The 11,090-nt window shown below is 39.8% G+C and overlaps 1 protein-coding gene across 1 annotated transcript in view; it reads right to left on the bottom strand.

The window, feature by feature from the left end:
- Positions 1 to 10,803: 10,803 nt before the first annotated feature.
- Positions 10,804 to 11,090, bottom strand: part of USP42 (ubiquitin specific peptidase 42) — a 13,870-nt gene continuing 13,583 nt past the window's right edge. The window contains exon 16 of the mRNA XM_019542102.1: positions 10,804 to 10,832. Within this exon, the coding sequence (XP_019397647.1) occupies positions 10,804 to 10,832 (29 nt within the window). The remainder of the gene's footprint in view (positions 10,833 to 11,090) is intronic.

Genomic DNA, 11,090 nt, shown 5'->3' with positions numbered 1-11,090 from the left:
TAGCTTTATGCTGATCAATGATGTCAGAATGATCCTCCTCCTTTTTCGCCACAGTATTCTCTACAATTCCTTCTTTGGTAGAAATGGTCTCAGGAACTGATGCAGCAAAAGGATGCCTGTTTGGGGGCCTCAGGTTCTTCTGAGTTAGGTGTTGCCAGTGGTGTTTATGAGGTAGCAGGATTCTGTGGTATCACATGTGACGATCTATGATAGCTCTTTGTAATAAGTATGTGTCATTCTTTGAGTAGTGGAGACCAGATTGGCAGCTCAGTTCCTCCTGAAGTGGGCCTTCAAGACCTTCGTAATGATGCAGCACTGGTACCAATTGTAATTATGCCCATGAGCCACCATTTTAGTGGTCATGTGCTGAAGAACAGCTTGGTTGCCATGGCTTGTCCTGAGTGACTTCTGGATTTCCTTTTGGCCTCAAATGGCATGGACACTGGGTGCTGGTCTGTGGTGACCTATTCCAAAATGGTTCTCATAGTCATCCCACTGTAGCCCTGAACAATGTCCCCAGGTTGTGTGGCTTGTGAGAAGGCCTGGTTTGACTCCATGTAGAGCAGTATGTATGCATATGAGCGGAGCTCTATGACACCAGAGCAGTAGAGTTCAGCATGAGTCATGGGTGACCATTTGGAGTCATGGGAGGCATGGTGTCATAGATCTTGCCCATTTCAGGGGAAGCTCTGCCTCAGGACTTTCCAAAAGAAGTCTTGTTTGGTTCCTCTCCTTCAGGACCCCCTGAAGGCAGCTGTGACAGCTTCTGAAGGGGCAAGCCTCTGGCTTGAGAACCTAGCTCTAATCTGTCCCTGGCTTTCCCAGTGATCCATAGCACCCCTGCCTCAGTGCTCCTGCTTTGGTCAGCTTCTGGAAAGGGGGTGTTTTCTTCTTCAAAGGGAGAGGAATCAGAGTGCCACTGTCCTAGCCAACACAGCAAACAGCTCCACTTCAAGAGTCTGTCCTTCCTCAGCTTCTTCTCTGTTCTTTCTGCAGGTATTCCTTCCTCTCTGCTCTGTCCTCCCCTACAACTACTTTCCTTGTCCCCCTGGGGACTGTCCTGTATCTTACTCTCTCTGTCCTCCATGGAACTACCCTTTATTTTTACCCTGCTCTCTCAGATCCTCCCTCCTCTGGCACAGTCAGGCCCACTCCCAACTAAACAGTTATAGAAATACAGTGTTAACCTGGGGACTAACACCCAATTAAATTAAACATTATGTTATGGATAACCAATTATGGGGCAGTCTTGGTGGCCTGTTGCCAGGCCCAGACTGCCATCTCCCCCTCAGGTAAGAGGGGCATCTAGATTTCCTACTTGTGAACTATCTATAGGAACTGTGTACCTCAACCCATGCACACACTGAGCACCCAGAGGATTCCCCACAAAATCTCAGCCCACCTAATCTCCCTGGTCACAGGTGTGGAATGGAAGATGGTGGGATGCTGAGAACATGGTAATCTTTGTTGTGCTATTGTTGAGTGTACAGACATGTCTGAAAGTGCTTTAAAATGAAATGCTTCAAAGAAGTTGCTGTTTTTTGAGGCCTTCTTACATAATAACCTGCATCTTCTCATGCACTAATTCATGTGCTGCCTTAATTTATTCCAACACCCCCTTACCCCCATTTAATTGCATGGGAATCTCTTCATAGAATCATAGAAAATTAAGGTTGGAAGGGACCTCAGGTCATGTAGTCCCTCTGCTCAAAGCAGGACCACCCTCAACTAAATCATCCCAGCCAAAGCTGTCTAGCTAGGTTTTGAAAACCTCTAAGGATGGAGACCCCACCACCTCGTTAGGTAACCTGTTCCAATGTTTTACTACCCTCCCAGTGAGAAAATTCTTCCTAATATCTAACCTAAACTTCTCTTGGTACAACTTGAGACCATTGTGCCTTGTTTTGTTATATGCCACCACTGAAAATAGTCTAGCTCCATCCTCTTTCAAACCCCTTTCAGGTAGTTGAAGGCTGTTATTAAGTCCTCTCTCATTCTCTTCTTCTCTAGACTAAATAAGCCCAGTTTCCTCAGTCTCCTATAAATCACGTCCCCCAGCCACCTCACCATTTTTATTGTCCTCTGATGGACCCTCCAATTTGTCCACATCCTTCCTGTAGTGGGGGGCCCAAAACTGAACACAGTGCTCCAGATGTGGTCTCACCAGTGCTGAATAGAGGGGAATAATCTCTTCCCTTGACTTACTGGCAACATACCTACCAGTGCAACCCAGTATGCCACTAGCCTTCTTGAGAACAAGGGCACACTGCTGGTTCATATTCAGCCTATTGTCTGCTGTAACCCCCAGGTCCTTTTCTGCAGAGCTGCTGCCCAGCCAGTCAGCCCCCAGCCTGTGTGGTACATGGGATTGTTCCATCCTAAGTGCAGGAGTTTGCACTTGTCCTTGTTGAACCTCATAAAATTTCTTTTGGCCCAATCCTCCAATTTGTCTGGGTCACTCTGAATCCTAGTCCTACCCTCCATTACTCCCTACTACTCCCCACAGCTTGTTGTCATCTGCAGACTTGTGGAGGGTGCACTCTGTTCCATCTTCCAGGTCACTGATGAAGACATTCAGCAAAACTGGCCCCAGGACTGACCCTTGGGGCACTCCACTTGATACTGGCTGCCAACTAGACATTGAGCCATTGAGTAGTACTTGCTGAGCCGAATGCTCCAGCCAGTTTTCTGTCCAACTTACAGTCCACTCATCCAACCCATACTTCCTCAGCTTGCCTGGGAGAATGTTGTTGGAGACCATATAAAAGCCTTGCTAAAATCAAGGTACACCACATCCACCAATCTCCCTGTATGCAGAGTCAGTCATATCATCATAGAAGGCAATCAGGTTGGTCAGGCATGATTTGCCCCTGGTGAATCCATGCTGACTGTTCCTAATCAACTTTTCCTCTAAGTGCATAGAAATGGATTCCTTGAGGATCTACTCCAAGAATTTTCCAGGGACTGAGATAAGGCTGACTGGTCTGTAATCCCTTGGATCCTCCTCTTTACCTTAAATATGGGCACTATGTTTGCTCTTTTCCAGTCATCTGGGGCCTCTTCTGATCTCCATGAATTTTCTAAGAAGATGGTCAGTGGCACTAAAATCACATCAGCCAACTCCCTCAGCACCCTTGGGTGTATCCCATCCAGCCCCATAGACTTGTACATATCTAGCTTTTCTAAGTAGTCTGTAACCTGTTCTTTCACTGCTGAGGGCTGCTCACCTCCTGCCCAAACTGCTGCCAGGTGCAGTGGTCTGGGAGCTGACCTTGCCTGTGAAGACTGAGGCAAAAAACGGTATTGAGCACTTCACCCTTTTCTGCATCCTGTCACAAAGTTGCCTCCCCCATTCAGTAAGGGACCCATGCTTTCCCTGATCCTCCTCTCACTTACAGACATACTTGTAGAAACCCTTCTTGTTATTTTTCACATCCCTTGGCAGCTGCAACTCCAGTTGCGCTGTGGCTTTCCTGACTTCATCTCTGCATACCCCAGCCATGCTCTTATATTCTTCCCTAGTTATTTGTCCATGTTTCCGAGTGGTGATTGAAGTATTTCTAGAGAAATATGAGGTTACAAAAGCTCTGATGTACTACTTTTTACCTCTCTAAAATATGGACCACCCTTAAAAAAAATTCCTTATTTGTTTAACCTTGATGCTCAGCATTGGATAAAATGCTGAATTTTATCCGAGGGCAAAATGTCTTTTAGAGCTTCATGTGGCTTTCCATAAACTGTTTTAACCTGAGCCATGGTAGCTGTGCCATTAGCACTTTGGAGATCCCATCCTTTGGAGAAAAGAAAAATTGGTTTGAATTAAAACTTGCTTGGCATTCTGGATGGTAGTCTAGGGAGTTATTCTGTATGGGCAGGAGCACAGAGCACAGAGCAGCTTCCCTAAAGAGTCTTTCCCCTTCCCTGCTTTTGATCAAAGGCAAGGAAAGTCTGTATCAAGGCTTCCATCCTATTAACTCAGCTTGTTCTGCATCCTGGGATCAGCAACGTATGTACTGTATATCCACTGCCTTCTTCCATATTGGCTGAGAGAGGAATGGAGTGAAAATCAAATGGAATTTATCTTTTGTGATTTTTCAGTTGTACTATGTACTCTAAGGAAAAATGGGGTGAATGCTCAGGTCTGGTAGGTAACTTTAAGGAATAACCTTGTAATGCCAGCGTGGAGTCATCTCCAATCCTTTAAGCCAGGACTTCTAGACCAGTTACAGATTCTAGTTACGCACAAAAGAGCAGTCAAATTCAAAGACTCAAACCACAGCTTATTTTAACTCCCAGTCTCTCAACATTACTAAGTTTTGTTCATAAGCACTGGATATATTGTAAAGTTTGTTTGGATTTGTATCTGAACTCGTGACATATCTAGGGATCCTATGGTACTGAGCGTAACATTAAAATCTGACAGTTTAAGTGTTTGTGGAGAAATATGAGGTTACAGAAGCTCTGATGGACCACAAGCACTTTCTGTACCACTCTTTACCTCTCTGCAATATGCACCATCCTTTAAAAAGTCTCCTTCTTTGTTTAACCTACCAAGGATGTTTGCCTGTGAGCATGAAAGAAATGCCTTAAAGTAATTGACTTGCTATATTTAATTTGTATTCCATAGCTCATAAAACTAACACTTGCAACAATGTGGAACTCTATGCCATGTTTATAGTGGGAAATATACTATTTCTTAGCATTTAAAGGAAGTATCTTAAGCAGCAGTATATATTCATTTTTTCTTTGAATGGAACAGTAAGATTAAATGTGGTGCTCAATAACTATCTAACTTACCACCAAAGTTGTTAGAATAGAATTGTTATGAGGGAATATTTTATTTCAAATGTTCTTTGTAGCAGTATTATCAGGGATTGAAATTAGGCCAAAATTTCCACTAGCTATAAGGCCAGTAAAGAAAAATATTGATTTGCAAGAAATAAATGGCTTGTGAAAACTTTGGCCGGGCCAGGTACACGCATGAGAAGGGCGAAAAAACCTTTCTGACTTTTATTGACCTTGACATCCAGATAAGACTTAGGTTAAGTGACAGCCATGGCCTGAAGCAGTATTTATTACTGTTTAACTATACTGAGTAAAAGGTATACTGATGGCAAGACTTCTCCCTTCTGGTTGCTTTGAAAACTGTGATAGAGGGACCTCCTGTGAGTTGAAAAATAGGTTTTCTAATATCACAGTAAGCAACATAGAGATAGGAGGCACAGAGACTAATGCCAGGCAGACTGCTGCTTTTGCTGTTTCTGTCTCCTGTCAGCATTCACAACACTTTGGTTCTAGGCCACCACTAATTTCAATCCCTGACTCCATACAATTTAGGGAGAAAAGCATGTATAATACGTAAGCTCAGCTGGACTGACTTAAATGCCACATAACCTGAGTAAATAAGCTCTTTAAAAGTGACTTAACATTTTGAACAGTTTGAAGTATATGGTACAAAACTGAAAATTTATAATCTGAGCAGCATTTATAAAGCTTCATATAAAAAGCAATGAATATTTTTAAATTTAGTACATATCTACTTAGATATGCTTGCTGGAAAAGCTAGGTCTGTTGTAGACCATAAGCTACAAATTAAGACTTGTGGCTTACTAGTTTTCTTTCTATATTTTCTTGGAAAATGTTTCTAATTTGTTTAAATATAAAGTTAAAATGTAAATACTGTACAGTTATGTATTGGTTTGCATTGACTCGCATGAAAAACATTCTGTATCCATCATTGTTAATGGTTGCGATAATGCTATAGTTGTGTAAATCCATTTTAATATTAATGTTTTCATTTACCAGTAAAACTTGTTGCTTAAAACCTTGATGAGAACCTTTCACTCTCAAAAATAAAATATGAAACAATACAGCTGTTTAACTCCTTTCATTTGCTCAAACACATGTATCACTTTCTTTTATGGCTAATGCATGGAGTATCTAAATACAACCACCCCCTTTTTCCATCTCTGGTCTCAGTGAGCAAGTTAAATGGTCTTCCCCACTTTAATATATTTGATCTCACTGAGTGCAACATATACACCGAAATGCAAGTGATAACTCCTGAAGAGATGCTTTCCTCAAGCACCCTGTATTTGGCCAAGCAGTACCTGATGACTGTTCATTTCTCTCAAGGCAGGATACAAAAATAGTTGCACAAGTGACCAGAGCCTACAAATCTCTTCCTCTTAATTAGGCAGCAGTGACAATGCAAAAGGAAGATAAAAGGACAGACTCGAATTCTATTAGGAATGCCATGCGTGGATGGAAGATTCCTTGACCTGAGCTCTGGTTTGTGCACCTCCAGCTCCTAACTGGAGAAATGGTAAGCACAAGAGAGAGATGTTTGTTAAAGGTTTAAGATTTTTTTCCTGCCAGGTATCTTAAATAAAAATAATTCCTTTTATTATGAAGAACTAGTTGTTTAGTGTGTTACTCCTAAGGATACAGATAATCAAATTAATGACTTAACAGCCCAGTAACTGTCCACCTACTTGCTTTTACCCCTCAACCAATGAAAGCTAAACTAGAACAACCTGGTCCTGTTTTTATTCAGGAGTATGCTGTTACAGTTAAACCTTTCTTATCAAGAGCAGCTGCCAAGGAGTCCCTACCTCCAAGTCACTGCTTCTGCTGACATGCTCAGTGCACCATCTTTTCAGTGGCACCTGAAGAAGAGAACTAGAATTCCCTTGGAGCCTGCACTTTAAACAAGAAATCTAACTTTTCTCCTTTTCTGACTGCAATACAAAACCAACTATCCTCTCTTTATTACAGTAGAGCTGTGGACTCTCATCGGACTTGCTTCTTTTTGGGAAGACCGGTGGGCTTCTTGAGTAAGAGCTGGCTGAAGAAGGTGGTTTACATGAGATACTATACTAGATTGATGGGGTAGAGTTGAACAACTCAAGACATTGGAAAAAGTTTATTTTGTTGTATTTATATACTATATAAATTTTTCATGCTATATATTTACAGTGGGGCAAGTGCTTTATCTTTAAAAAAACAAAGATCAGACGCTGACATCTCTGAACAACACAGCTTGTATAAACCAGACAGATTATTCAGATGAACTGTATTTAATACAGTTTCCCCACTCCATCTCCTGATGCAGGACCAGTGAATTATAAGTGTATCACAGTTTGATAGCATTTCATAAGAAAAATAAAATCACAGTATGAATTTGTCTGTAACTAGAAACTGTAAAGGGACAAAGCCAGACAACTTAGACTAGACAAGTGACACTATATAAAAAACGTAATAATAAAAACAATGGTAAGATATAGAAATAGCCTGTGAAATACATTCAGAACTGTATATTCTGAGCCGTATGTTTCACAAAGTTCAAAAATCAGAACTTTTCATTAGGATATTTTTCTTCAAATCTTGAATATAACTGAAGCATAAAGGAAATTAGTTCCTACAGTCAGAACTGTATATTTTGAACAGTATGTTTCACAAAGTTCAAAACCACAACTTTTCATAAGGGTCTTTTTCTCCAAATCTTGAAAGTAACTGAAGTATAAATTATTTGAGTCAGAACAGTACATTTTGAGCAGTATGTTTGACAAAGTCCAAAACCAGAAGTTTTCATAAGGGTCTTTTTTCTCCAAAATCTTGAGTATAACTGAAGTGTAAAGTGAATTAGTTTCTAGTGTCAGACATCACAGAAAACAGATTAAGCTCTTGCAAAACTCTTGTTATTGGAGAGCTTGTGAAATTTTTAAATAAGTCTTTAAATTAAATATACAGACTGTCAGTTGCAGTTTTCATAGTTCTGTGGTTTCCTGGTCTCTCTTGCACCAGATGTCTAACTTGGAGTAACATTACATGAATAACACATAGTCAACCTGAGTCTGTAATTAAGCAGCATTGAGATGTTCTATTCCAGGGCATTAATTTTCAGTGTGATATTTACATGGTATTTTACAATGTTCAGCAGTTGTAAGAAAGTTTCAGTCCTTTTGGATTGCGGGCAGATTTTATAAAAGAAAGTCCCGAGGTAAAAATTAAAAAAAGTTCTTCAATGGTAAAATTCTGTACAATAGTCTGAAGCACCACTTATGGATTGAAGAGTCAATAGTTTATAAATATAATTTAAGTTGGGTAGGGATGGCTTCCATCAGAATCTGAAAGAAAAATGGAAAATAATGTTACTGCCAGATTAGAACTTTTGATACAAAAGATATTGGTTCAGTAGTTTGGGTTCTTAATGACTAAGGCTTGATACTGTGCTACTCCACACACTATTGGACGTGCTGTAACATCTTCAAGCAGTGACATTCTAAACCCCTTACCTCAAATGTGACATGCAGCCAGACTTTGTTTCGTCTGGTTTGACCCAAGTTTGCCACCTACTGGTCAGAGCGCTTATTAAAACCCAACGTTCATTTTCTTTTGTCCCCTACCGGATCTAGCAATCAGGCTACCTACACTCTCGAACGCTGAATACCAGCCCTTGCCAATGCCATTAAAAAGTCAATATTTACAGTGCTGCTACTTGAGAAACTTCAGTTAGCTCCTGTCTGCAGGAACTAAAAGCCCATGGAACAAGATACCAAAGATGAGTAAGCATTGTAACAGCCACTAACATAACACAGACTTGCATTTTCAATTATATAAGTCGACAGTTGGGATAAGGAAGAAACTCCCTGGACTTATCTGTTTTATGTGTAACAGAAGTATTATGGTGATGCACATTATATTTTCCTTGCTGCTGGAAGCAACAGTAGGAATCCTGCTGGTGATCAGCTTTTTCCCCCCTCACACTGACACTGGAGATTGAATCATTCCAACCAGAAAGATTAGAAGATTCACTACAACTGAATTCAGTTTAAAGTCCAAATCTTGAAGATTAATTCAGCTGCTAAGTAGCATAGCACTTGCTTTCAAACCAGAAGAAACTCCCGTCATTTTCTGTGCTTGGCCAGTAGAGGGCACTAACAATCATCGTCTACCCCTTTCCAAGTTATACGGATGGCATCCAAGCACTTAAATGTGCTTCTCTCCCATCCCAGCTGCCCAATGTGTGTATATAATAACATAGAGAGATTTAAGAGTACAACTTGCCTGTGGCTAGCGAGTTTTTCCTGCAAGGACAGCTTTCCACTCACCTACAAGAGAAAGAGAGTTTTTTTGGTTTTATTTAAACAAACTCATGTCTTGCCAGTAGAGTTCAGCTGGTATTTCACAGAGCACTACTGTAATGGTTATAGGGAAGATACTGGAAAAATATTTTAATCGCTTTGAAAATTACTTCTTGAATTCTTACCACTTCCATTATTATGTGAGTAAAGCCAGCAATGTTAAAAGTAAATAATTGTATTATTATCGGTTTGTTTATAAAGGTGTTTGAATGTGCAGGACTATCTAGTATCATTATTAGAGCATATGAATTTTAAAATAATTTTTCCTTACAGACATATTCATGACAGCTAAATTTTAGAACAAGCAGCAGAAAATATGGTCAATCAACATTTTGATGTTTAGGTCTATATGGTATATAGTGCTTCATACTACTCCTGGTTCCAAATGGTTAGTAAGATTAATTATCACTTGATGACAATCATGATAATATAATTATATGAGTATGATTTACAATATATACACACACTTACATACATTTTTAAATAATATGATATAATTACAACTATATACTTATGTCAGTCCAACATGAATTACGCTAACTATCCAAGAGTTGGATTTTGTTGTGCAACTCCCATACAGTGAAGTAGATTTGTCTTATTACAAACTAAGGGGAAATTGGACCGATTATGCTCTGAAAGCCTAGAGGATATTTTTTCTACTTATTTATTTGTGCTACTACAAAATAAGTATGCAATCAGAACAGTCAGAGGAACTCAACATACTTTCCATCTAGTTTCATCAGTGTATGCAAAGGTGCCATCCAAAGATTTAATAGCTGTCTGTCCATGGTCCTTATGAGAAGGCAGGATGGTAGCTGAAACAGAAAAATACTTCATGTTAACAAGCCCCACATAAAGAGTTATTCCTAACTAGTACTATTTTGAGTAGGTAGTCAGTGGTCAGCAATTTACTGAATGTGTCTGCCATTATAGTTGCCTTTTTCAGCTTATCAAACATTTGGAGTTGTAACATGCTGTACAAGTACTAATACAGAGCACTTTAAATGGTTTTGGATGTTTTCCTTTATTTGAATAAAAAGAAGTCCTGTTAACTTCTCTAGCCTCTTACCTTTACTATCCTCTCTAGATACAGGATAACTATTTTCCTTGCCTCCTTCTAAGCATTTCTTTTTAAAGGAAGAATTTGCATCCTCTTCATGTAAACGTTCGTACCCATGTCGTCCATGCTCCTCAACTGGAGTGTCATCTGTAAGATCGGAGTCCTCTTTCTTCTCCCATGTCCTGTTCACCTCAGAGCTACCCTGCTTCTGAGCATGAGGATCTGCATGTTCAAAGAAGCCCTCAGATCTCTTTGCATGCTTTTTCTTCTTTTTCTTCTTTTTCTTATGTTTGTAAATCTCAGCATCGGAAAGGGTCATAGATGCATCTGAATCCTGGTAATGTCTGAAGAAACCCACCCCCAAAACCAAGAAAACAGAAAATTTAGAAGGCAGCTAACCATTTGTAGAGAGAAAAATAATCTAGACTTGGCTATAATCTATTGAAATTTGGCAGGACAAACTCAAAATAAGAAACCGTATCTTCTTTTCTTAACTCCTTTGATGCTCTGCTTAAAGCAGTGGAATGATGTTCAAGTAATGGTAACAAAGACAAAGGAGGATGGAAAGGCTTAGGTCTCTTCAGCTGGGCTGAGATGTTAGGCAGAAGAAGAAATATGATTGCAGTCTATAAAATAAGGAACAGTTTGAAAAAAGTGCATAGAGAAAAGTTCTCCTGTTATCTAGAATTAGGAAGCACCCAGAAGAAAGATCTGGCAGCAGTTTTTAAAACTTTAAAACCAAAACTGATAATTAGTACATAATAGTACTTCTACAATTCAATGGACTTTGAAGCAAGAGAAGAAAGGAAAATACCCCGAAATAAAATTGCTAAAACAGTTTCTCGAACCACAGCGACAAATTCTTTCTGGGTTACCTGCTATCT

The sequence above is a fragment of the Crocodylus porosus genome, unplaced genomic scaffold (assembly GCF_001723895.1).
Source record: "Crocodylus porosus isolate Cpor-Errol unplaced genomic scaffold, CroPor_comp1, whole genome shotgun sequence".
In the NCBI taxonomy this organism is placed as follows: domain Eukaryota; kingdom Metazoa; phylum Chordata; order Crocodylia; family Crocodylidae; genus Crocodylus; species Crocodylus porosus.
The sequence above is the reverse complement of the archived record's forward strand: the minus strand, read 5'-3'. Positions and strand labels throughout refer to the sequence as shown.